The sequence below is a fragment of the Erpetoichthys calabaricus genome, chromosome 4 (genome assembly GCF_900747795.2).
Source record: "Erpetoichthys calabaricus chromosome 4, fErpCal1.3, whole genome shotgun sequence".
Taxonomy (NCBI): Eukaryota; Metazoa; Chordata; class Cladistia; order Polypteriformes; family Polypteridae; genus Erpetoichthys; species Erpetoichthys calabaricus.
The window spans coordinates 247,649,543-247,674,680 of record NC_041397.2 but is presented as its reverse complement, the minus strand read 5'-3'; the positions used below and the strand labels follow the sequence as shown (position 1 = coordinate 247,674,680).

Sequence of the window (25,138 nt, the reverse complement as noted above, 5' to 3'; positions counted from 1 at the left end):
GTCTGATCTGCCCGACAGGATCATAAATAAAAGGAAAACAATGTGAAGGCAATGTCACAGGTGATCCTGTGGTATAGCGGGTCCACAGCTCCCCTTCAAAAGGCCATTTTTAAATAAATAATCATCGCACTCGCAGCGTAGCGAGGGGCGTGGAAGTGTGGCTGAAACGGTTTCCGGGTGGAGTCGTGCTGCGGGCATTTCTCCCCTGTGCAGTGTGTGAGCGAGTGAGGAGAGAGAGAAAGCCGGTACATTAGAGTGAGCGAGAGCAGGCTCGAAGGCAATGTGTTCCTGTGGTATAGTGTGTCCATAGCTCCCCTTCAAAAGGCCATTTATAATCAGGCGACTGACAGTAGTGGAGTCAGGCACAGAGAAGGTCAGCTGGTGAGAGAGCGTCTCGACTGTTGCAGGGCCTGCATCGGTGAAGCAGGTAAGATGCTAATGAAAAAGAGGCACAGGGCTTATTGGTTTTTAAAGACTGCTTCCTTCATTGTGTTTTAACCTCAGTTTTAAAGGATTGCGCGGCTCTCTCTCTCGCGCTGCCTGTGTGTGTGCCTCTGTCTCTCTGTGGCGCTGCCTGTGTGTGTGCGCACGGCTCTCTCTCTCGGGCTGCCTGTGTGTGCCTCTGTCTCTCTCTGGCGCTGCCTGTGTGTGTGCGCGGCTCTCTCTCTCTCGCGCTGCCTGTGTGTATGCCTATGTGTCTCTCTTGCGCTGCCTGTGTGTGTGCCTCCATCTCTCTCTGGCGCTGCCTGTGTGTGTGCGCGGCTCTGTCTCTCACGCTGCCTGTGTGTGTGCCTCCATCTCTCTCGGGCGCTGCCTGTGTGTGTGCGCGGCTCTCTCTCGCGCTGCCTGTGTGTGCCTCTGTCTCACTCTGGTGCTGCCTCTGTGTGAACCAAGGTTCCACTGAGGTTGACTAATGAAAAGTCAACGTGGCTCAGAGCTGCAAGTGGACTGTGGCACAGACAAACAGGCGTCGCGTCCGAGTTGGTGGGCGTGGCTCTGCGAGTTTTCGTCGTATCCAATGGTCTAAGAGTTGGTGGGTGTGGCTCCTTCCTGCGTGCGCCATTGGCGTCTTACTTGTCGGCGGTTTAGTGAATCCACGCCCCTTCTGGCGTGCTTTCCATGGGTGGCTGCTTGTCGGCGGCTTAGTGAATTATATATATAGATAGTAGCCACAGTATCTGTCTCAGAATAATTTAAAAAGAATCTGCTATTACTCATCTATCTCTTGCACAACATGTACCTTCAACACCTTTTCCTACCTATTTGTCTATGTGTGCACTCCTCCTCACTGGAGGTCCCTCTCTTGACCGTGTTCCAGTAAAACCTGCGTCTCATACTCTTTCAATTTTTTGAGAAACACCTTTCTTGCCTCATGTCTGGTTTTATACTTGGTGTATTTGAAGATGACTCTCTTTGCGTGGCTAATATGCCTTTACTCCTCCATATGCATCTCACACTTGCACTTTCTCTTTCATTGTGTCATTAAAGCCAAACTGACCAATCAGATTGTTCTGAGAAACTGGAAACACACAGACCTTAGCATTTTATTATCTTGTAGATTAATTGTTGCTTACTAATGATATTAACGGAAACAATATATTTGAAAGAAATACTCTACCCAAAACTGCTATATTTTTATAAAATGCTATTTAACCCAAGTCATCTGTAGTGGTGGCTGAGAGAAGAATTTTCTCCTGCTTTCGTGGAGAAACTAAAAGTTCAATATTCAATGTTGTTGATAAGTGATCAATGCTGGACAGTGCCAAAGAATGTGGAAAGCGTCCATGGAGAGGAAAAAACTCCTTTCCACTGTATGTTCAAAATGTGTCATTTTTTTGCGAAAACAGGCACATTGAATGTAAACATGAAAGAAGTTGTTTCCCACAATGCTGTACATTTGAATAAAAGGCAGTTTTGGTCAGAAACTTGTGGTGTTTCCCAAATCTGTCCCTCTCTCTTTTACATTTGTCCTAAAGCTTCTTGTGTGAAATTAAACTTGGTCAGTTTTACATTAATCTGTTATTTCAGAACTCTTGTTAAACAGCCTTTGTTTTGCGGTTTTCTAGGTATCTTGTGTGAGTGATCAGACTTTTTTTGCTTACGCCTGTGTTCAAAATAAAAATTATAATATGACTTGGGCTCTCATTATTTGTACTCAACACAGACACATTTATAATTGTGAAACAGCATTACTTTCTTCAGTGTACCATTTTAAATATATGATGTGTGCTTTCAGTTGCTGGTTATACTAATGAACGGTAGTTTGACTTCAATAGCTTAACAAGTGAAACATTCAGTGTTTGCAGATTCGGATTTTACATTGAGGTATAGTGTTTGTGATTGACCTACTAACTGAATGTACCATATGTTTTGTAGGTGGTCCCCTAAGAGGTAGGGCCACCTACCGCGTTTTGCTTTCCACCAGATAAATCTGGAGGGTCCCCTGTAGTTCCCTGCGGTTCATGTTAAATGCGTTAGGGAGTTTTGTGAGTTCTTGTGTTTTTACTGTGCTTTTGTGAAAAGCCATCAAAAAAACCTTTCTAAAGGGGGGGAAAAGCTGTACAAAATACATTGTGCCAAAATGCTGTATTTGAAACCAGTTTTAACCACGTGTAGCTCATAGTACCCAATTTTTAGTTCAGTCCACCAGCAAGGAATACAGCGCACATTTTGTAAATCAGTAAAGCTCCAATTGGTACAATACAGTTCTGTAATTTTGTTATTAAACTATTTTCAAATTGAAAATACAGTAATATGATTTTTCAGTTTGCACATATACAGTAAGATTGCCAGTTAAATTTTCATATTGATGTATTTTAATATGAAATATATATCTTTAGAAATTTTGAAAATCTCCAAGTTTTATGCATTACTGTAAGTTCACATTTCTTTCATTTTCTTGTCAAGTGTGTTATTTTTTTTTTATTTTTATTTTTTTTAAAAGATTCTTTTTTTATTCTTTTGTCTTCCATGTCAGTACAATTTTCAGCACTTTGAGTCATAAACTGTTTTCTATTCTCCACCTTCTTAACCTTTTATATTTCCTTTTAAGCTCTTCACCTGTTGGGTAAAGCTCTGTGTTCATTTGTATGTGACATCTACACCAAGAATCCTTGTCGGACTGCTAATTAAAAAAAAAAAAAAAAAATGTTCTGTTCATTCCTCACCCCTGTAATGCAATAATAGACAAGTTAGGATTTCTACAGGTGACGAGAATGAGATGGTGACGTAGTACACCTTGGTTCTCAATCTGATATTGCCCCAGGAGGTGGGTTTTTAGTAAATCCAATGCTGCTTGATCAGTGCATACAAATTGTTGTCTTTAAAGTTTAAAGTGGTGGCATTACCAGTATATTTGGCAGCAGGCACTCTGAACTGCATGTTCTAATTCAGGGTCAGTTTTTGACTGCCCAAATTGGGTGGTATGCAAGATAAGTTTTTGAGGTAATTAAATTACTATCTTGATCACCTCAAGAGAGAATGTATTTTATGCATGACTGATTTCCTTTTACTATCTGAAAGTTTAATTTTAATGTCCTGTTCCAAGTTCACAGGGTATTTAGATATGTATTTTTACAGAAGCGATGGTATACTTTGGAACTGCTTTCTTTGCCAGCATTATGGAGAAGATATGGTTATTACTTTTCAGTAAAATCCTTGACTTGCATGTAATTGAATTGTATTTGTGAGAGGTTGTAATTTGAACACAATTGTTCAAAAGAAGTAAGTATACCATTGATGTGCAAGGCTCTGAAGATCTTGAAAGTAAATGATTACTACATGGTTAATATTATTTTAGTGGAGCTTGCAGAATCAACCATGCAATAGTATGCTTGACAGTAGTGCTTTCCTTTTAAAAATTTTTAATGTATTAATTCATGATTATCTGTGCTTACTGAACCACTGAATGTATGCTGTGCTTATGGCAGAATGATTTGCAGGGTGGTCTTTTTGTGGCTAGGCATGCAGATCTAGATTTGGTGTCATAGGCTTCTTTATAAAATTTCATACTAGATCTGTTTACTATTCAGTAATACAACTAAAAATGGGAGGGCGGGACAGAAATCTTCTAGGTCTGTGAAGAAATACTTTATGCAACTGGATAAGAGGTTAATTTTATTACAGTTTTGACCAGGCCTACGTTTTGATGCCCCATTTCTCCTTAGCCTGTGGTTTCCTGCTAACAAGCCGGATGGTCCCTCTCCTCCTTAGTCCAGTCTGAGAATTTTTTAAATTTTGATTCGTCTGACTACAGAACAGTTTTCCACTTTGTCACAGTCCATTTTAAATGAGCTTTGGCCAAGAGAAAACTGCTGCGTTTCTGGATCATGTTCACTCATGTTGTCTTTGCATGATAGAGCTTTAACTTGCATTTGTGGAAAGCACAGAGAACTGTGTTCACAGACAGTGATTTCCATGACAGAATCATGCCTGTTTTTAATGAAGTGCCATCTGAGGGTCTGAAGATAATGGGCTTCCAATATTGATTTTCGGCCTTTTCCCTTGGCAACTAAGATTTCCCCAGATTCTCAGAATCTTTTGATATTATGTACTGAAATATTCAAAATCTTCACATTTTTACATTGAACTGTATTCTGAAATTGTTCCACCAGTCATATTCAGTTTTTTGCAGATTGGTGAACCTCTGCCTATCTTTACTTCTGAGAGACTCTGCATCTCTAAGATGCTCTTTTTATACACAATCGTATTACTGACCTATTGCCAATTAACCTAAATAGTTGCAAAGTGTTCTCCTGCTGTTTATTTTTAGTACCACTGATTTTTCTAGCCTTTTATTGCCCTTGTCTGAACATTTTTGAGATGTCATCAAATTCAAAAAAGCTATTTTTCATGAAATAGTAAAATGTCTGACTTTCAACATTTGATATGTTTTCTATTTTCTGTTGTGAATAAAATATGGCAGACCTTAGATCAATGGTTAGAATCTTCATAAAATAAAATCATAAAAGTACAGTGTGCATTGTGAGACCATGTCAATCCACAGTGTGAAAGGTACCTTAACTTAGACTAATTATCATATTTGCTCTAATAAAAATCTGTTTGTCACCTCTTTTTCAAAACTATTTTTGGGAACTAGAAAAGATTTCCAAACCTACAAGCTTGATGATGGCGTGAAACTTGTCTCAATGAGAAACAAAAACTTGGTTCAGCAGCATTTATTGCATTTTTTGATGTGTGTAGTCTCTTTGGGGGGAAAAAAGTTAACAAAAAAAAAAAACGCATTTAATTCCCTCCCAATTAAATTAAGGAGTAATAGGATGCCTCCCACAATTACACCACATTAACGACCACTTATGAATAAATCTCAATCTTCTGATATACATTGTTCATGTCAAAAGGGGAAGTTATAACCTGCTTAGCTCTTCTAATTTTGTTTATGTATATGTATAATTTTGTTTATGCAGATATACAGTTTGTGCCTGTGCAGGAGCATGCGATTGTTTTTTTGTTGGCCAGAAGTCACCCTTATTTGCATTCAGTTATGACTAACAATTAACTTTTGAAGTGTTGAAAATTTCATTTTTTTTTTATTATTTTTTTTTTTATATTTTAGTAATAACATTTTATGAAGCTTTTTATACTGATCAGTTTTTCTAGCATTGGTCATTGGTTGGGTTTTATCAGATTTATTTATTGTTTTCGTTCAATCTATAACTAATCTCTCTTATATTATAAAAAAAAAAAAAAAAAATCCTGGGAGAGAAAGACGGGAGACGAGACGTGATCTTCATGTTAAGATCACGGAAGACACCTAAAAGACCCGCAAGACAAAAGAGAATGGCCACTGAGCGTCTCGCGGGGACCTTAAACATGAGACTTTGTGCCAAGTGATTGACCCAGGACCGTCTCACAGGGACGTAGAACATGAGATTCTTGCAAGACATGCCCAACTTACAACCAATATCAGATAAGACCACAGGCAGAAAAACATTCAGTCGTCTATGAAACGTCGATGACTAAGCAAAGAAGAAAGCAGCGCGGAGAAAAGAGACTCAAAAGCGTTGGGAGAGAAAAAAGAACAAAAAAGAAAAAGAATAATCTAGGTGCAAATTCAGAAAATAAGGAAAGTAATTATCAGCCCGGAACAAGTGGAATTGAAAAAAAGCATGTCCAGTCAGGCTCAGAATTAAGACAAAGTGGAACTTCATAAAGACGTTCATAAACGCTGCCGCTGTACACATGCAGAGCAGGTTAGAGATTATGAAAGCAGTGGAATTCGAAAGGCTCAAAAAAAAAAAAAAAAAAAAAAAAAAATTGGCGTGATACACATCCAGAAAGTTAAAGAATATGAAAGTAGGAAAATTTAGAAAGTATAAAAAAAAAGAAAGTAAAGTTCACAGTAGCGCAAACAAATTATTATTTGATAAAGGGAAAATAATCGTCACGGACCAGGTGTCATTGGGGGAAAAAAAAAGTAGGACAAAGCAAGAAATAAAAGACACATGCTGAGCAAGATACAGAATATGAAAGCAGAAAAAAAAAATGACCGTGTCAGAACAAAGTAAACATCACATTAGTGCAAAAAAAGAGAAATGATTACTCGGAGAAATAACGAAAAGGCGAATAGAGATTGAATATATGGACATAGGTGATATGTCAGAAGTATGTAAATATTGTAAGGCTTTGAAGTTTAAGTCAGAGAATTTCAAAAACGTGGTTTACCTCACATACATGTATTGGTTACTTTGTAAAAAAAATTAACTGCTGATGATGTAGATCATTTTTTCTGTGCTAAAATTCCAAACAAACTATCCTGAATTATGGTACAAAGTCATTAAACACATGTCTCACTGACCTCATTTAAAAGATTCAGCATATTGGGACTCCAAAGATTCCAAATATTGTTTTTACAGAAGTTCTGAAATAAAAGTGAAACTAATGAAATAGCCACAATTCAAAGAAAAAAAAAAATCTTAAGTGTGTATCTGGAAAACCAAACACGGGGGGTTGGCGAGTGAAGCGAGTAGGGGGGGCGAAGCCCCCAGTCTTTGTAAAAGAAATAATCTAAATGACCTGAATAACCATTTTCTTTCTTTCTTCTGTGAAGGCTAGGATTAAAACAATTTTTAAAAGCAATAAACAATAGATTAAACCTGTTTTTTTTATCTTTATAGATTCATGGATATCTCAGTCTGCCTCCTTCCCAAGAAACCAGAAGCAACCAGGTGTTGATTCTATGTCTCCAGTGGCTTCATTGCCAAAATCTGTTTTTCCACCCCCAGCATCTCAGCAGCCCACAAAACCAGTAAAGGTTACATGTGCAAACTGTACAAAACCTTTAAGAAAAGGGCAGACAGCATACCAGAGAAAAGGATCAGTCCATCTTTTCTGTTCTACAACATGCTTGTCAGCATTTTCTCATAAACCGGCTCCCAAGAAAAACTGTACCATGTGCAAAAAGTAAGAATTTATTCTACAGATTCTAAATTGAGTGTTCGACTTGTTTAGCAAAAATTTGCCTTACAAAGAATTTTTTTTCTTCTTCTGCAAACTGTCTTTGAATGTTCCATTGTATATTATTACACAGATCAGAACCTTAACCCACAGTGTACTTATCCTATATTTTAATTATACCCAGCCAGTGTCCTATACTTCACAAGAAATATAAAGTTACAGTACACACAGTATGTGGAAACCTATATAGATACAAGTAAAGTAGCAATACACATCGACGACTTCATTTGTGACCTCTCCTAGGCCTAGAAGACCTTACATCTTTGTTCGCTGTAATGTTGTCGTACTTCACTCACTTTTATGCTTCCACCTTGTCTTTTGTCATGTGGTAGAGAAAGCTGTGACTCCTTCAGGCACAAGCATTTTAGTATTAAAATACCCTTATTGAAGTATGGCTCCCTCTGTCTGATCATTGTTTGTACAAAACTTGAGCTTAAAAGTGTGGATCTTAAAGAATTTTAGGGTGTCCAGTTTTAAGGTTACTGAGTGTAGCTTCCATGACCAAAATGCTTTCTTGGTCCAAGAGAGTGTGTTAGCATTCTTTTCTAAAGAGAATAATGAGACAGATTCAGCTAGTTTTAAGGTAAAATGTTGCCTTTGGTTATTGGATCAAGGTCTCTTCCAGTTACAGAGCCAGTACCTGTTTATACAAGTGTTATTTTGTCTGTCAGAATGAAAAGGTTCAAGTTTTAAAATGAACTGTGCATTTAGGTTCATTTATCTATAGTTGTCTCCAGATATTTTATTTCATCTTTGATTAACACCTCTTATTATTAGATGAAATTTAGAAGACAAGCTGGCAAAATTTTGGTTTATCTGCAAGACCATTCAGCAATTTAAAATAAATCTTTCAGATATGCTGATGGGTTAGGACAACTGGCTTTGCGCATCAGTTAAGTTTATTTTTTGCAGGAAATACCTTGTTTGTTACTGAAAGCCTGGCAAAATGGAGCAGGGCCTATTTTGTCCTTTAATTACGATTAACACCATTTCTTCATGAAAATCTTTTAAAGGAAGTCCTTTGTCTCCTTCCACGCAGAAAAAACCACGGGTTTTCAAAATCAAATGCAATTTTCTGCACCTAGAAAGCCTTTTAAATTCAAAAATTCAAAATGACATGCCAATGCTTTATGCATGTCAGTCTCCTACAAAACCTAATTATAAGAAAATTTTTATATGGCAAGTGTATCTGTGTCTTTTGACTTGCACCTAATATTGATTAGACCATGAGACGTTTTGAATTATATGCAATATTATTTTGTACTTAATGGAATGTTTGCACCATAGTCATCATCGGTGTCATTTTTCAGGTGTCTGGTTTCTTTGGTTACATCAGTTGCACATCTTGGAAGAGTAAGTTTTCAAACTTTGCATCCATACCTAAATCCAAGCAATCAAACTAGGTGTTAGTTTCCCGACATTTGGAAGAAAGTGGTTCCTTCTGATTTTTTTTTTTTCAGCTTGACATATGAAGAGAAAAAAAACAAGCTTCTATCCTTGTGGAGTTCTTTACAGTATTGTTTGAAAATTGGTTTGAATAATTGGCAATACAGAGTTTAGTAAACATAAGCAAAAAGAAGATTTGATGCATTTGTTTTGGAAAGATACTTCTAGGACAGACACCAGTTCTCTGTGACCTTAAATTGGAGTGAAAGTGTTATGAAATTGTTTGACAGGCAATTGCTGTTTACGTGATGGTTTTTAAGTGGTGCATAAATGTTTCACTGTTTTGTGTGTGTTTGCAATGCTGGACAATTTAGATGTAAAATTCAGTCCTAGACCGAATATTGTCCTGGAATGGGTAAACATTCCAACTTTTCTTACTTCATGTCACAGAGGGCAGAGTTTGCTTATTAGCCCTAAAAATATAATCAATACAGCTCATTAATATTTACTTTTATGTGCTAACTTTACCTTTTTTCGACAATCATATAAAATACATGGGGAACCTGTGTCAGTTTTGTGATACGGCTACATCTGTTTTGTATACAAATCTGCAGTATTTAAAAATTATAATCTTCAACATGCTGTTGTTAGGCGTATGCATGAACTGTGACACAAGCAGAAATGCATGAAAGGAAGGAGACAGAAGTGTGCAGGGATGGTTGATGCTTTAGGAGAAACTCTTTCCATGCTTTGCTATCAGGATTGTTTCTTTCCAGTCAGCAGTCTTTTAGGAATAATCCAGGAGAACTACTACTTTTGCGCACTACTAAAAAGGATTACACTGTCGCCTCGGTTTTCTGTTATGCTAGGATATGTCAGACTTGTGTAACACTTGGACTTCACCTACTATTTTCTGACAGGGCCCTGAACTAAGCAACAAAACTAGACAGTATATTTTTTATATGAACAGTTGGTGATTTTACTATGTTATTTAAATTCAGTTCTATTATAGAACCTCTGGTTGTAAACCTCAAGCCATTCTATTCTCCTTGAGAGTTGTCTTTTGTAATTTAGATTTGTATACGGTATACATCTTCCCTAAAGTAAATATTTTGAAGGTGCAGTTAATCATCTCACTGGAAAACAACCATACAAATTCCTTTTTATTTTTTTTATTCTAGGTAGTTTTAAACTTGCCAACTTGACATACTAATGAAAAATATAAACCTTGTAAGTGTTCAGCTAGAATTGAGAAAACGGAGATGCTTTTATTACACAATAAACAATTCATACTGCGCTATACTTTTTGTATCTCAAGGGAACTGGGACCATGCAGTGGTACAATTACTTCCTACATGCAATCAAAAATTGAAAACAACAAAATCCAGTAAGAAATCTATGTGCATTTAAATCAATGCTGCAGTTCAGGAGCTCATTGGTGGTTTGCAGACCAGGATGTATCCAACAGTACTTATGATATCAGTAAACTCGAGGCATTCTTACAGAGAATGCAAAACATGTAGGTCAGAAGTCAATACCCAGAAGATAATAATGCTAATACCAAAGTTCTACAAGAATTGTGGTCAAAATACTAGAAGCAAGGAATCTAACAAGTAAACATAAAATGGGATTATGGTAATACATGAAAAATTATCAACTTGGTCAAAATGAAGTGGATAATAAAAAAAAAAACCATTATGATAGAATTCTCTGTAACACAAACACCTAAATAACGTTATATATTAGTTTTAGTAAAGAGGTTTGCATTCTCTCAAAAAGTATTAAATAATATTAATAAGATAAGATTAATAAGATATGGTTCAAAAAAGATTTGAGAAGCAAAATACCCTGCCTGAATGACTACATATCTGTCTCACTCACATTAGTGATAATGAGGTGCTCGACTACTTGAAGAGTGTTGTTTGCTTGTACACAAGAGTAATCTATCTGTAGAAGATACTGTAAATATAGGCCTAAAAATTGTCATCCAGTGTCTGAAGCGAAGAACTCCATGTTTAGCACTATCATCCCTAATTTACTAAACTTTCTGAGTAACCAGTAACTATGTTTGAGTGTGTCATTATCTATTAGCGTGCCAGCCACACTGTCAGGAAAGGTGTACCTCAGGCCGTGTGCTCTCTCTCTGCTGCTCCAACATCAGTAACTGCACTACCAGTGACCCCCTGGTTAAATCATTTACATTTTGCAAACAATATTATCCTTGTAGGTCTTCTCACAAATGGGGATAAGAATCAGTATAGAAAGCAAGTAGATTGCCACACAATGTGGTGTATCTCTGTCTTATTTCAATACCAATAAAAATTTAGGATTTGTAATTGACTTTTTAGAGAGCATCCTCTTGAACCCTTCCCTTGACAATCAAGGACACTGCTGTCAATGTCGTGGAATGATGCAGATTCCTGGTCACTATCATCTGCCTCACTATCTACGTTGAAAACACATCTTGTATTACAAAGGAAGCAAAGCAGCATGTATACTTAATGGAACAGCTCAAAAAGCTTGGCATTGCACAACACTGTCCTCCATAGAATTCTACAAAGCTTTCACTGGATGTGTGATCACTTCCTTCATTATTGTCTGGTTTGACTCTGCTACTGCAGAGTTAAAAATGAAGGTACAGTGCATTCAGACTTAGTAAGAAAGTGATTGAGTGAAAGATATTTACACTAGAGAATACTGAATAAAATGTAAAAGAAAAATTAGCCATATTATATTAATAGCGACCGTGGATTGTTAGTTACCCTAAAACATAAAACAACTGTATATTTTGTTTAAAACTCTGTTCAGTTGTCATGTTAATTCTGCTTTATTAATGCAGACATATTTATAGTCTTAACTTGGAAAAAATGCATTGTGTAATCTGTAGTGCCAGCATAATATAATTGCGTTCCCAAGGGAAGATTTCACTCTATGTAATTTGTTTTTTGGCATACAGTAAAATTTTAGAGGAAATGTATTGCAAATTTATAGTATTGCTCTTTAAAACATCCAATACTTCTTTTGTTTTCAGGTCCTTATGCATAACCCAGAAATATAATACTAGTAAAGTTGCAGGTATGTAAGTTTGCTAGAAACTTCAGTGCTGTTTAGTATGATTTTCACATTGTTTTTAAAGTGATTGAGGAAAGTGCTGAGAAATGGCTGACTAGTACAGTGTACATGAAAGTAACTGACACCTGCAATAATATCAGAATTAATCTTCCTCAGGTTTAATTCTCCTTGACACAACTCTTACTCAGTTAAGAATATACTTTTAAAACCTTAACAAATCAATTTTGACTTAAGGCAGTGGTTAACACTTGGTGTAAAATATAAAGAAGTCTAAAATTATTTTCCTTTAAACCATGACTGCGTCCTTAATGTCCAAAACATTTTTAAATTTTAGTTTTTAAACTTTTTAGAAATGTATACACATAAGAAGTTTTACAAGTATGATTATGTATTCTGTGAGATATGTTGGTTGTTCTCATCGTGTAAATTACATTATTTCCTCAGCAAAAGGCTGCAGCTTATACTTTAATTTTACAAAATGCTTATTGGGTGCGGCTTTCTTAAATGGGGCGGTCTATTGAAAAACATTCAATAAAAGTATAATTCAGTGCACAAAAAGACAACATACTTAAATGATTCGTTGAATTTAAATGTACTGTTTTCTTCAAAAAGTCATAGATCATGATGATGTTCATAGATACAGTTAAAATAAGTAAGTCCACAGTTTGAAAAGCATATGAATTATGAATTGTCCAGTAGACAAAAGAAAATGTCAATTAAGAATGACGCCATCATTGGTTCAGTGATCACTTGGCACTGCTGCATCTAGCCTCATCTTCACATTCGTCTCTTCCAGGTTTGTTGCTGCAATGTAAAAATTAAACTTTTTCAGGGCTTTGCTACATTACATCCTAGTATACAATACAAGCTAGGAAAAAGCAAAATTTAACAGAAATAAAAGGAACAAAAGTTTACTGTTGGCTGGGAAAAGACGAGTTTTTAATTTTCGTTTCAATGACTGGAGGGTGGGGGTACTGCAGTACAGCAATGTCAATCATCTGTGTACACATAAATTCTTCAGAGTAAAATTAGCAACACTGAAATTAGGCTTACCTTTCTTCAAATCCTTCAAAATCAGATCCGTAATCGTTGTTGCCACCGAACAACTCCATTGCGACCTGTGCTGCTTTACTGTTGCTGATGTCAGACTCGCTTTCGCCACCGGTATCGCTCTCAGATATTGCAGACATTGCTTGTGCTGCTGGTAGGCTTGTAGGTGGAGGAAGGATTCTGGCTTTACGAAAACCATTCTGTATGCTTTCTGGTTTCACATTGTTCCACGCCAAAATAACCCATTTGCACACTTGACTGTACGTTGCACGTCGCTGCCAGGCAGACGGAGTGAATGTATGCTCACCATCCGTCATCCATTTTTCCCACTCGATCCTCACAAGGCACTTAAATGCATGATTGACAGCAATATCAAGTGGCTACAGTTTGCATGCAAGTCCACCAGGTATTACAGCGATGTGACCACCAACCTTGTTCACTGCCTTCTGAACACTATCCATCAGATAAGTAGAAATAGTTGAAAATTAGCAAGGATGACTTCTTGTTAAAAAATCCAGTTCCAGGCCGCCTTCTGTAGCATCTGTCCACCCATTCCTCCGTAATGTCTTCATTCACTCAGCCCTTCTTGTTCACGGAGACCTCGATACCCTTGGGTAGTTTTTCCTGTGGCATTGTCACCCTCCTAAAAATCACGAATGGCTTCAGCTTTTTGCCACTTGCCATGCAAGCTAGAACAACCATAAAACTTGTCCGCTCGTGACCAGTGGTAGTTACTGATATGGTCTTTTTACCAACCTTATCAACAGTGAATGTTGACGGAATATCCATCTGCATCGGGACCTCGTCCATGTTGTCCATCCGGTGTTAGTTTCAGTGTCTCGATTTCCTTACTGACAAACTCTCTAAAACTGTCAAGTTTCTTCTCCCAGTCGTCTGGCAGTCTCAGTCCCACAGTTGTTCTGACTCAGATAGATAGAACATTTCGTTTCATGAAGCGAGAAACCCAATAATGACCCCCTTTGAAGTCTTAAATTGCCATTTCAGTCGTCATTCCTTGTGCCTTCAATTTGATGGCTATTATTGAAACTATCCGATTCTTCTCATGCTGCGCGAGAATCCATTCTTTAAGTCGCTTTTTCCAAGTTTGGCCATTTTGCTTCCCTTGTATGCCTTGCACGCCTACGTGGTGGAAGCGCGCTCCAAGCTTCCTCATCTTTCCGCCAGTTTCTCACTTGTTTTTCATCTACTTCAAAGTGGCGTCCAGCTGCATGATTGCCGTTTTCTTTCGCGAAAGCAATTATCTGGAGCTTAATTCTGCAGCATAGGACCTGTGTTACGGCATGATATCGGTAAGTGCAAAATGTTATCAATTTAATTGTTCACGCTCAACTATAATGTCACTATAGAGTTACAAATGCCTACAGAGGCGTGACAAATTACATGCTTTTACTTCAGATTGGTAAATTCAGCAACGGCGCGGCTAATAACATGCATTGCTGTTTTTTTACTTTATCTTGAGATTTAGCAGGTATACTAAGGATAGACTTTTTCAACTAATTTTGTATCCAAATATTTATATATACCATTTAAAATGTAATGTTTTGCTTACTTTTTTAGCAATTGAAATTACTGAATTATTGCTGGCTGTTATTTCCTGTCCATGGGCAGAGGTGGTGCATAAAACAATGGTATTTTGGCACTAAGTATTATTATCATGAGATTGGTTTAACATTACAAGACTGCCATATATAAGAAAACTGTATTTTAAAACACACCTTTAAATAGCCTAGGGTTTTTTGTTTGTTTGTTTAAATAAGGGAACTACTTTTGGTGTGCTGATTGCTTCAGTTTATTATATTCAACTGTGTTCTACCTTTTTGTTTGAATAGGTGAGACATGCTTCTCAGTAGGAAAATGTAGTTTGTTTGAAGATTCCAGTGTTCCCATGCATGCTTTGTGCTTGAGACTTGCATATGGGATCCTTTCCAAAAGATTACACAGAGTTTATCATTCATGCTCTGTCCTCAGCCTCCCTGGAAAAGTCTATTCAGGGGTCCTGGAGAGGAGGGTCCGTCGGATAGTCGAGCCTCAGATTCAGGAGGAACAGTGGTTTTCGTCCTGGTCGCGGAACAGTGGACCAGCTCTATACCCTTAGCAGGGTCCTGGAGGGTGCATGGGAGTTTGCCCAACCAGTCTACATGTGTTTTGTGGACTTAGAAAAGGCATTCGACCGTGTCCCTCGGGGAATCCTGTGGGGGGTACTCCGAGAGTATGGGGTACCGGCCCCCCTGATAAGGGCTGTTCAGTCCCTGTACGATCGGTGCCAGAGCTTGGTCCGCATTGCCGGCAGTAAGTCGAACCCGTTTCCAGTGAGAGTTGGACTCCGCCAGGGCTGCCCTTTGTCACCGATTCTGTTCATAACTTTTATGGACAGAATTTCTAGGCGCAGCCAGGGTGTTGAGGGGGTCCGGTTTGGTGGGCTCAGGATTGGGTCACTGCTTTTTGCAGATGATGTTGTCCTGTTTGCTTCATCAGGCCGTGATCTTCAGCTCTCTCTGGATCGGTTCGCAGCCGAGTGTGAAGCGGCTGGGATGAGAATCAGCACCTCCAAATCCGAGACCATGGTCCTCAACCGGAAAAGGGTGGAGTGCCCTCTCAGGGTTGGTAGCGAGATCCTGCCCCAAGTGGAGGAGTTCAAGTATCTCGGGGTCTTGTTCACAAGTGAGGGAAGAATGGAGCGTGAGATCGACAGGCGGATCGGTGCGGCATCCGCAGTAATGCGGGCGTTGCATCGGTCTGTCGTGGTGAAAAAGGAGCTGAGCCGCAAGGCGAAGCTCTCAATTTACCAGTCGATCTATGTTCCTACCCTCACCTATGGTCATGAGCTATGGGTAGTGACCGAAAGAACGAGATCGCGAATACAAGCGGCTGAAATGAGTTTCCTCCGCAGGGTGTCTGGGCTTTCCCTTAAAGATAGGGTGAGAAGCTCAGTCATCCGGGAGGGGCTCAGAGTAGAGCCGCTGCTCCTCCGCATCGAGAGGAGTCAGATGAGGTGGCTCGGGCATCTGATCAGGATGCCTCCTGGACGCCTCCCTGGTGAGGTGTTCCAGGCACGTCCAACCGGGAGGAGGCCCCGGGGAAGACCCAGGACACGCTGGAGGGACTATGTCTCTCGACTGGCCTGGGAACGCCTTGGGATTCTCCCGGAAGAGCTAGAAGAAGTGGCCGGGGAGAGGGAAGTCTGGGCATCTCTGCTCAAGCTGCTGCCCCCGCGACCCGACCTCGGATAAGCGGGAGACAATGGATGGATGGATGGATGGCTCTGTAGTCAAAGTACACAGTACCAAAATATGTCAAACTTTTTGGAATTTTCAACCATTATTAATTTTTATTTTTGTGTGTATCTATTTAATAAATATATATAAGGTTAACCACTGTGCAGTTTATGTGTTTGATATCACTTGCAGATGCAAAACTAAACAATATGTAAAACTTGAATTCTATCAAGATTTGCTGTCTCATAGTACAATATCCCTGAAACAATTTCAATTTTGACACACTGCAGTATAGTTTGATAGTATGTTGCTATACGGTCCACTTATAGTAATTTTCTTTCATTTAATAAAATAAACAAAAATACAATTTAGCTTGATGATGTGATACTAATAAAAAGAGTTGTGAAAGCAACGCAAAGCAAATAGCTTTTTGATTTCATTCTTGGTAGTTTGTAGCTTCATAGGCATGCTACATGTATTCTCAAGTGTGGAACTTTAATGTATTAAATGAGTAATATATATATATATATATATATATATATATATATATATATATATATATATATATATATATATAAATTCACTAAGCCAGAAGACAAGTAGCCAACCATGGAAAGCACGCCGGAAGGGGCGTGGATTCACTAAGCCACCGACAAGTAAGACACCCATGGCGCACGCAGGAAGGAGCCACGCTCACCAACTCTAAGACCATTGGATGCGACGACAACTCACAGAGCCACGCCCACCAGCTCCGACGCGACGACACAGAAAAAACGGCGTCATTTATATTCGTCTGTCGTAGAGGCCACATGCACCTCCGAGCCACGTTGACTGTTCATAGAGGCATGTTTCTCGCAGAGGTGAATCGCCATATGCAGCGTGTAAAACGGTTTGCGAGGGGTATCCCATGGGATCCTTAAAACAATCCTTTACAACTGAGGTTAAAACACAATGAAGTAAGCAGTCTTTGAAAACCAATACGCCCTGTGCCTTTGTTTCATTAGCGTCTCACCTGCTTCATCCAATGGTCTTAAAGTTGGTGGCCGGGGCTCCGTGAGTTGCTCTTGCGAGCGGGCACATGACCAGGGGGTGTGTAAGCTTAGAGAACGAAGGTGGACGGGGGTGGACCAGGTAAGAAGAGGCATGTTTGTCTCGGAACTAAATGACCGTGCTACAGCGGTCGGCTGGCAAAAACTGGCAGACATTAAACGCGTGTGCATTGTACTTACTAAAAGCACCATTACGGATTTTGCAAATGTTCATTTTTTTCTCTCCTTTTAGACAACTGTGTCTTTCCGGAAGTGTTCAGCTATCAATATATTATTTTTGCGGTGTTTGCCTGCAGGACCATGTGCAGCGAGAGAGAGAGAGCGACAGCGTGTGACACACACACACACACAGGCGCGCGCGCTGGACACATAGGAATAATAATACTTCGTTTACATTGATATACCGTTGTTCTCAGTATTCAAAGCGCTATCCACACAGGAAGGAACCGGGAAGCAAACACACAATTTTCCAGAGTCTCCTTACTGCAAACCAGCAACACTACTACAGCCCCACAAGGCAGTTAAAAAATACACCGGGCTTGAATTTGTTTTCACTTCTGTGCATAGCATAGCATAGCATGTTACTTTTCTTGGTGGCTTATTACATTACGGATGTTTCACATGTACATTGTTTCCCCTGTGCTTAAAAGACATTAAAAAAGTGTTTCTCAACTACGCCATGGTCTTAATGTTGGTGGGCGAGTCTCCGTGAGTTGCTCTTGCAAGCGGGCACATGACCAGGGGGTGTGTAAGCTTAGAGAACGAAGGTGGACGGGGGAGGACCAGGTAAGAAGAGGCATGTTTGTCTCGGAACTGAATCACTGAATGTCCGTGCTACGGCAGTCGGCTGGCAAAAACTGGCCGACAAATTAAACGCGTGTGCATTGTACTTACTGAAACCACCATTACGGATTTTGCAAATGTTCATTTTTTTCTCTCCTTTTAGACAACTGTGTCTTTCCGGAAGTGTTCAGCTATCAATATATTATTTTTGCACCGTTTGCCTACAGGACCACGTGCAGCGAGAGAGCGAGAGCATGTGACACACACAGACGCACGCGCGCGCGAGAGAGAGCGCGCTGGACACATAGGAATAATAATACTTTGTTACATTGATATAGCGGTGTCCTCCGTATTCAAAGCATTATCCACACAGGACGGAACCGGGAAGCGAACACACAATCTTCCAGGGTCTCCTTACCGCAAAGCAGCAACACTACTACAGCCCCACAAGGCAGTTAAAAAATACACGGGGCTCGAATTTGTTTTCACTTTTGTAGATAGCATTGTTGCAATTTTACTTTATTGGTGGCTTATTACATTACGGATGTTTAACATGTTCATTGTTTCCCCTGTGCTTAAAAGACATTAAAAAAGTGTTTCTCAACTGTGACTACAAGTACTGACAACTGTGTCGTTCAGGAAGTGGTCACCCATCAATACATAATTATGCGACGTATGCTACGCCGCGGGTTGGCTAGTAAAGTAATAAACTTCTTATCTTTTATACACTTCTGATCAGCATTTACTTTTATTTATAAAAATATCCCCCTTGAATTGGTTTTGTACACAGGGATGCTCATTCTATCAGAGCAACTCATTGAATAATAAAAGCCAGATACAAATCTGATTTAAGGATTACTTATCTAAATGTTGATAAATCCTATTGACTGGACAACTTGCAGGTGATGGACATTAGACAGTTTTTTAAGCTGACAAAAAATGTACTAATCTGCAAAAAAATGATTCATTGTACATTTTATTTTCAGCTCAATGTGAAAGAATAAGACTCCTGTCATGAGTTCATAACAAATGGAACTGAGTGAAGTGACCCTGAAATTTCTTCACATAAAACGACAAAAGCTGAAACATTAGTTATTAAAATAAAGGAGTGGATGTTTGGCTTTTTGAATCTTACTCTTGGCATTGTGGAACGAGCCCCAGAAACTGACAGACGGACATCGTTTTAAATCACCCACACACGTTTATTTACAACTATTATGTACAAGTCTATGAAGCACAACCCAGTGCCGCAGCACCAATCGCCCTCAGTCCAGGCCCTCTACACAAATGCCTTTCACTTTCTTCAGGCCGCCTCCTTGCCTCTCCTCCCAGACCTCGTCCTTCTCCTCACCCGACTCCAGCCCTGAATGAAGGGAGGCGGCCCCTTTTATAGTCCCCTGGATGTGCTCCAGGTGTGTTCTGGCAATCTTCCACCGACACGCCACAGTGTGGCGGAAGTACCGACTGCATCCCGTGGAAGCACTCCAGGTGTCCCTGCACCCCTTCCCCCCTTCCTGGTATGGTGGAAGTGCTGGGGTCCAGGGCTCTCCAGGCATTGGGGCGCCCCTGGCGGTGATCACGTGCCCCGACAGGATTGAGCTTCAAAGCTCTGTACCCGTGGTCCCCACAGCAACCAGGGCAGTCACCCCCTCGTGGTCTGGAGGAGGCGTGAGCTCTCCTCCGGTCCTCTTGGGCGTCCCGGCTGGGTACCACCCCCAGCCGCTTGCCACAGCATATATATACTGTTTGAAAGCAATTTTTTACTTTCATCTTTCTTTAATAATCATGCAGTCAAGGTAAATTTATTACCCCTCTACATCTATCCATTTCCTAAATCCATTTATTTTATTGCAAACTTGTAAGGAGCAAATGACTATCAGGGCAGTGTGAGGGTGCAATAAAACACTGCAGTTTGGATATTTGACAGTACATCTTAGAGCCCACACCTACAGATATGCCATTCTTACTGTTTAGTGTCATCATTTATCAAATGTCCATGTGAAACTGTGTGGCAACATCAGCAAGTGCCACTATGCTTTAAGTTGATTTACTTAAATTAAAATGGACTTAAGCAAGTAAACTTTACATACTAAAATATCCTTAAGCATTACCTGAAACAGTGCTTGTTTTTGTGTTTATGGTAGTGACGAAGCAAAGCTACAAATACTGTAATGAATCTATGCCTGCCTTGAGTGATTATTAGAAAAGATTACATTTTTAAGAAGAAGCCCACTCCCCTCCTAGTACTACATGATTTGCTCAAAAACGTGTTCTTGCAGCATGTTTATGCAAGCCAGGACTTCAGTGTTTTAGAAGATTTATGTAATGGTTTGCAGAATAAGAGCCACATTTTCCTTGTTTGTATATACTTTGCTTTTCTGGACTGCTCTGTGTGTCCTATCATTTGTTTCCTCAAGAAACCACTTTTTTAGAATACAGTTTATTGAAGTGCCAGTGATTGGGAGTTGCTTGCTATTAACTTCTCATTGGTTTGTCTATTAATGATATGTTTCAGCCTGATTGAACTCCCAACTATAGAACATCCGAAGAATATTTTAATCTGGTATATTGTTTATAGGTACTTGTTTATTTTTAGTGTGACTCTTGTGGTGCTAAAACTTAATTGATTTTTTTTAACTGTAATTATAAGGAAATGTGTAACTAGAATTGAGCTATTCAGAATGTTTTTCTTCTTATTATTGAGATATATTGTTGCAATTTCTCATTTTAGGGATATTACAAGCATGAAGGGAACAATTGTGGCTCAGGTAGATTCAAGTGAATCATTTCAGGAGTTCTGCAGTACTACTTGTTTGTCATCTTATGAAAATAAGCAGGTTCCTCCAAAAAGCACAGTCAAGACAAGGTGCACAGTTTGTGGGAAGCTTACTGAGGTATGTTTTTTGTTTTACTTTATTAAAAAAACACTCATCAAGCTTTGATATACAAATACATATTTTAAAAATTATGTTTGGGTCATTAATACATTCATATGTCTAGACTTTTTGTAAAATTTGTGTTGTTTTGAGGAAGTTGAGTGTAACTCATTAATAAGAAAAACCCGTAGTAGTTAAGCTTGTTGTTTAGTAGTAGCTTGTATATCCTCTCATTTTTATGATTTTAATTGACAAACTTACTTTGACAACGGTATTTTAACATCTTACTAGAAATCAGAAAAGTGGTATGTCTTATTTTGTGTTCTGTTTACATTGTATTTTGAGATGTACATAGATTTATTGTCTTTAACAATTTTCTAAATGTTTAGTTTTGAAAATCAGTTATTTTTGTAGATTCATTTTATAATATCAAAGAACTTTTTTTCTTTTATCTTCAAGATTCGGCATGAAGTTAGCTTCAAAAACGTTACACACAAAATTTGCAGTGATCACTGTTTTAATAGATACCGAATGGCCAATGGTCTCATTATGAACTGCTGTGAGCAATGTGGAGAATATCTGCCCACCAGATCCTCTGCAAACCACTTTCTGATAATTGATGGTCAGCATAAGAGGTTTTGTTGTGAAAATTGTGTCAAGGATTACAAGCAGGTAAGATTTTTGTGTTATGTATATTTGAAATGTAACTCACATTCACATTCGTTTGATCTACATTTTGGTACATCAAAGCCCAGTTTTAATGTGCTTCTGTCTCCTTTCTGAGGAGTCTGTTTTGCCTTAAATTTACAGGTGTTTTTTTTTTTCTCTTCTTTTCAGTACACTTCCATACTATACGTTATTCTAACCACATTTCCTGTGATAGTAGATTGTTACTAAAATAGTTACTAGAATGTAATAAAACAACTTACCCTGCATCCTTACCTCCTCAAAACACATATATGAAAGCTCGGTTTCCCCTCCAATCTAGATACTGCTAGTATTTATAATGTTTATAATGTTTTACTCATGGCTACCTTTACAAGGGGTACTGTCACAAAAAAAATTTCTAGTGCATTATTACTCTTTCCCATTCTCCATATGTACTTGATAGTTATTGGTTCATTCCAAGATTCTTGAGTATTGACACAGGAGGTTTTAGTTTGGTTTAAGGCTCCCTTTAGCTTTTTACAGATAAGAAATGTGTTTAATGGTTCACTTGAAAAAGCCATGTCCACAAGTTTGCTTCACTGTCAGTTCCCTGAAAATCATGGTAATGTTCTCAGTATTTACTACTCGTGGTGAACTGCATTTAAATCAGTGGGGAAGGACTAACTTAACTAGATTTGACTGGATTATAATTGTGCAGATGTCTTAAAAGTGTCCCCAAGGGCTAAGGAAATGTCTGACAACTATACTGGACCAATTATTGTGCCCAAAAAGGTGATCAGAGCTGTGCGGCAGCAGTGCCAACCACTGCACCACGTGCCAACCACTGCACCACGTGCCTCCCTGATATCAAAGAAGAGAGAACACAGTTGGAGATGCACAATCACAGATTTCTTCGAAACAAAGCAGACATACTGAAATTGTAGTCAAAAGTCAGAAAAAATATGTAGGTCTTTTAAAGGCAGAAAATTTAAAGTGGCATGTCATGGTTGAAGCCACTGACTTGTAATATTTATTGAAGTTGCGCTGAAGGCTCTCCAAACACTCTGTACTGATGCTTTGCACTTTTTCATCTGTCAAAAAGATTGTCTTGTAAATAGTTGTATACCTTTCATTATTATTTCATTGAATCTTCTCCTTTTGAGGATTAGGGACCTCTTTCAAGGTTTGTTTTCACTCTCTCCCTACCACATGGCTAAATATTATGCATGGATAGGGCATGTGCCTCCTTCTGTTATGTTGACGTGGAACTCGAAGATCAACCTGCACATTTGGCTAGAAGCACAGAAAATTCGTCACACACAGTCTGTAAAGCAAATAATCAGCATAATATACTCAGGGGTGCTGTCCCATCAATGTTGGGTGTTACATCTCCCAAGGATATTGCACTGGGCTTGCAATGCATTATGGGGTGCTGGTATTAATATTTAAAAAAAAAAAAAAAAAAAAAAAAAAAACGAAAATCTCCAAAACCCAGTGAATTATCAGTAAATAATTTGAAAAACAAGGGCGACTGCAGCAAATTCTCTGCAAATAATGCTTTGGTGAAATTTGTTGCTCTACATTAATCTGCAGTACAGTTTTTCAGTGAAGGAGCACTGCAAAAGTGCATATCCCTCCACATAAATCCATATCACTGATTGAATGAATTTTTAATATGAAACTGATATGTTGGGGCTCTAATTTATGTCACAATTTTTTTTTAGCTTGATATACATATAATAGAATAGCATTGAATGAAAAGCTTAGTGTGGGCGCTACGGTGGTGCAGTGGGTAGCGTTGCTGCCTCGCAGTTGGGAGATCTGGGGACCTGGGTTTGCTTCCCGGGTCCTCCCTGTGTGGAGTTTGCATGTTCTCCCCGTGTCTACGTGGGTTTCCTCCGGGCGCTCCGGTTTCCTCCCACAGTCCAAAGACATGCAGGTTAGGTGGTTTGGCGATTCTAAATTGGCCCTAGTGTGTGCTTGGTGTGTGGGTGTGTTTGTGTGTGTTCTGCAGTGGGTTGGCACCCTGCCCAGGATTGGTTCCTGCCTTGTGCCCAGTGTTGGCTGGGATTGGCTCCAGCAGACCCCCGTGACCCTGTAGTTAGGAATATAGCGGGTTGGAAAATGGATGGATGGATGGATGGAAAAGCTTAGTGTTCCATTTTGCCCCCTGCTCATTTCGCTTGCCAACCCCCCCGCCTGTGTCTCTGCCACTGGCGTGTGTGGGTTTCACTTTCACCAAATAACAAAACTTTTAATTCCTGCGGATAGGTCTTTTCATTGGGAAGAAACACTACTTCTCCCTGATGGCAACACTAATTAGACAATCTACAAATCTCTGACTTAAAGTTTAAAGCCAAACAATATCTACAGTACATACTTCTGTCATATCACCTATGTCCATACATTCGATCTGTTTGTTTTTACCTTTTCATCAATATCGCATTGAATTTTGATTCCGTGTTTTGAATTACATTGTGACAACGCAATGTATAACTGCCCGTGAATGTATATTGTTTCTTTCTCTCCTCAAGAAATGTGTCTGACAGTAGCATTCACACAAATGAGAAATGATTGAACCGTGTGCGTGGTTATGTGGGCAGGACTTTTCCAAATCTCTTTGCATAAGCTCCTGTCTCGCGGGGCTTGAAATTTTCTCTCGCAGGATTTCACTTTCACCAAACAGCAAATCTTTTAATTCTTGCGGATACCCCTGCACCTGCAAAGCAGATATACGTGAGGCTGCCTCATTTCCACTGAGAAAGATGCAAACTCGCACATGTAAGCAGACATCTTTACTTCATATAAATTGTTATTTGGGCTTTAGTTTTCACACATTGACAGCATCGTGTACATTGAACAATTTCTTTTTCTTCGGTTTTATAGTTGAATTAAAGCACAGTTTTGTTATACGTGTACCTTTTGTGAAAGTGTTTATTTGATATTTGGACTTCACACATTGTACACTTAATGTCAAAATTTTGTCATTAGATAGATAGATAGATAGATACTTTATTAATCCCAACGGGAAATTCACATTCTTCAGCAGCAGCATACTGATACAATAAATAATATTAAATTAAAGAATGATAATAATGCAGGTGAAAAACAGACAATAACTATGTATAATGTTAAATGTTAACGTTTACCCCCCCGGATGGAATTAAAGAGTCGCATAGTTTGGGGGAGGAACGATCTCCTCAATCTGTCAGTGGAGCAGGACAGTGACAGCAGTCTGTCGCTGAAGCTGCTCTTCTGTCTGGAGATGATACTATTAAGTGGATGCAGTGGATTCTCCATAATTGATAGGAGCCTGCTGAGCGCCCTTCGCTCTGCCACAGATGTTAAACTGTCCAGCTCCATGCCAACAATAGAGCTTGCCTTCCTCACCAGTTTGTCCAGACGTGAGGCGTCTTTCCTCTTAATGCTGCCTCCCCAGCACACCACTGCGTAGAAAAGGGTGCTCGCCACAACTGTCTGATAGAACATCTGCAGCATCTTATTGCAGATGTTGAAGGACGCCAGCCTTCTAAGGTAGTATAACCGGCTCTGTCCTTTCTTG

The 25,138-nt window shown here is 39.1% G+C and overlaps 1 protein-coding gene across 1 annotated transcript in view; it reads left to right on the top strand.

Annotated features, from left to right (window-relative positions):
* The window catches only part of zmym2 (zinc finger, MYM-type 2), a 124,398-nt gene that overhangs the window by 56,514 nt on the left and 42,746 nt on the right, over positions 1–25,138 (top strand). The window contains exons 3-5 of the mRNA XM_028800564.2: positions 7,137–7,422; positions 20,784–20,946; positions 21,388–21,600. Coding sequence (XP_028656397.1) covers positions 7,137–7,422; positions 20,784–20,946; positions 21,388–21,600 — 662 coding nt within the window. The remainder of the gene's footprint in view (positions 1–7,136; positions 7,423–20,783; positions 20,947–21,387; positions 21,601–25,138) is intronic.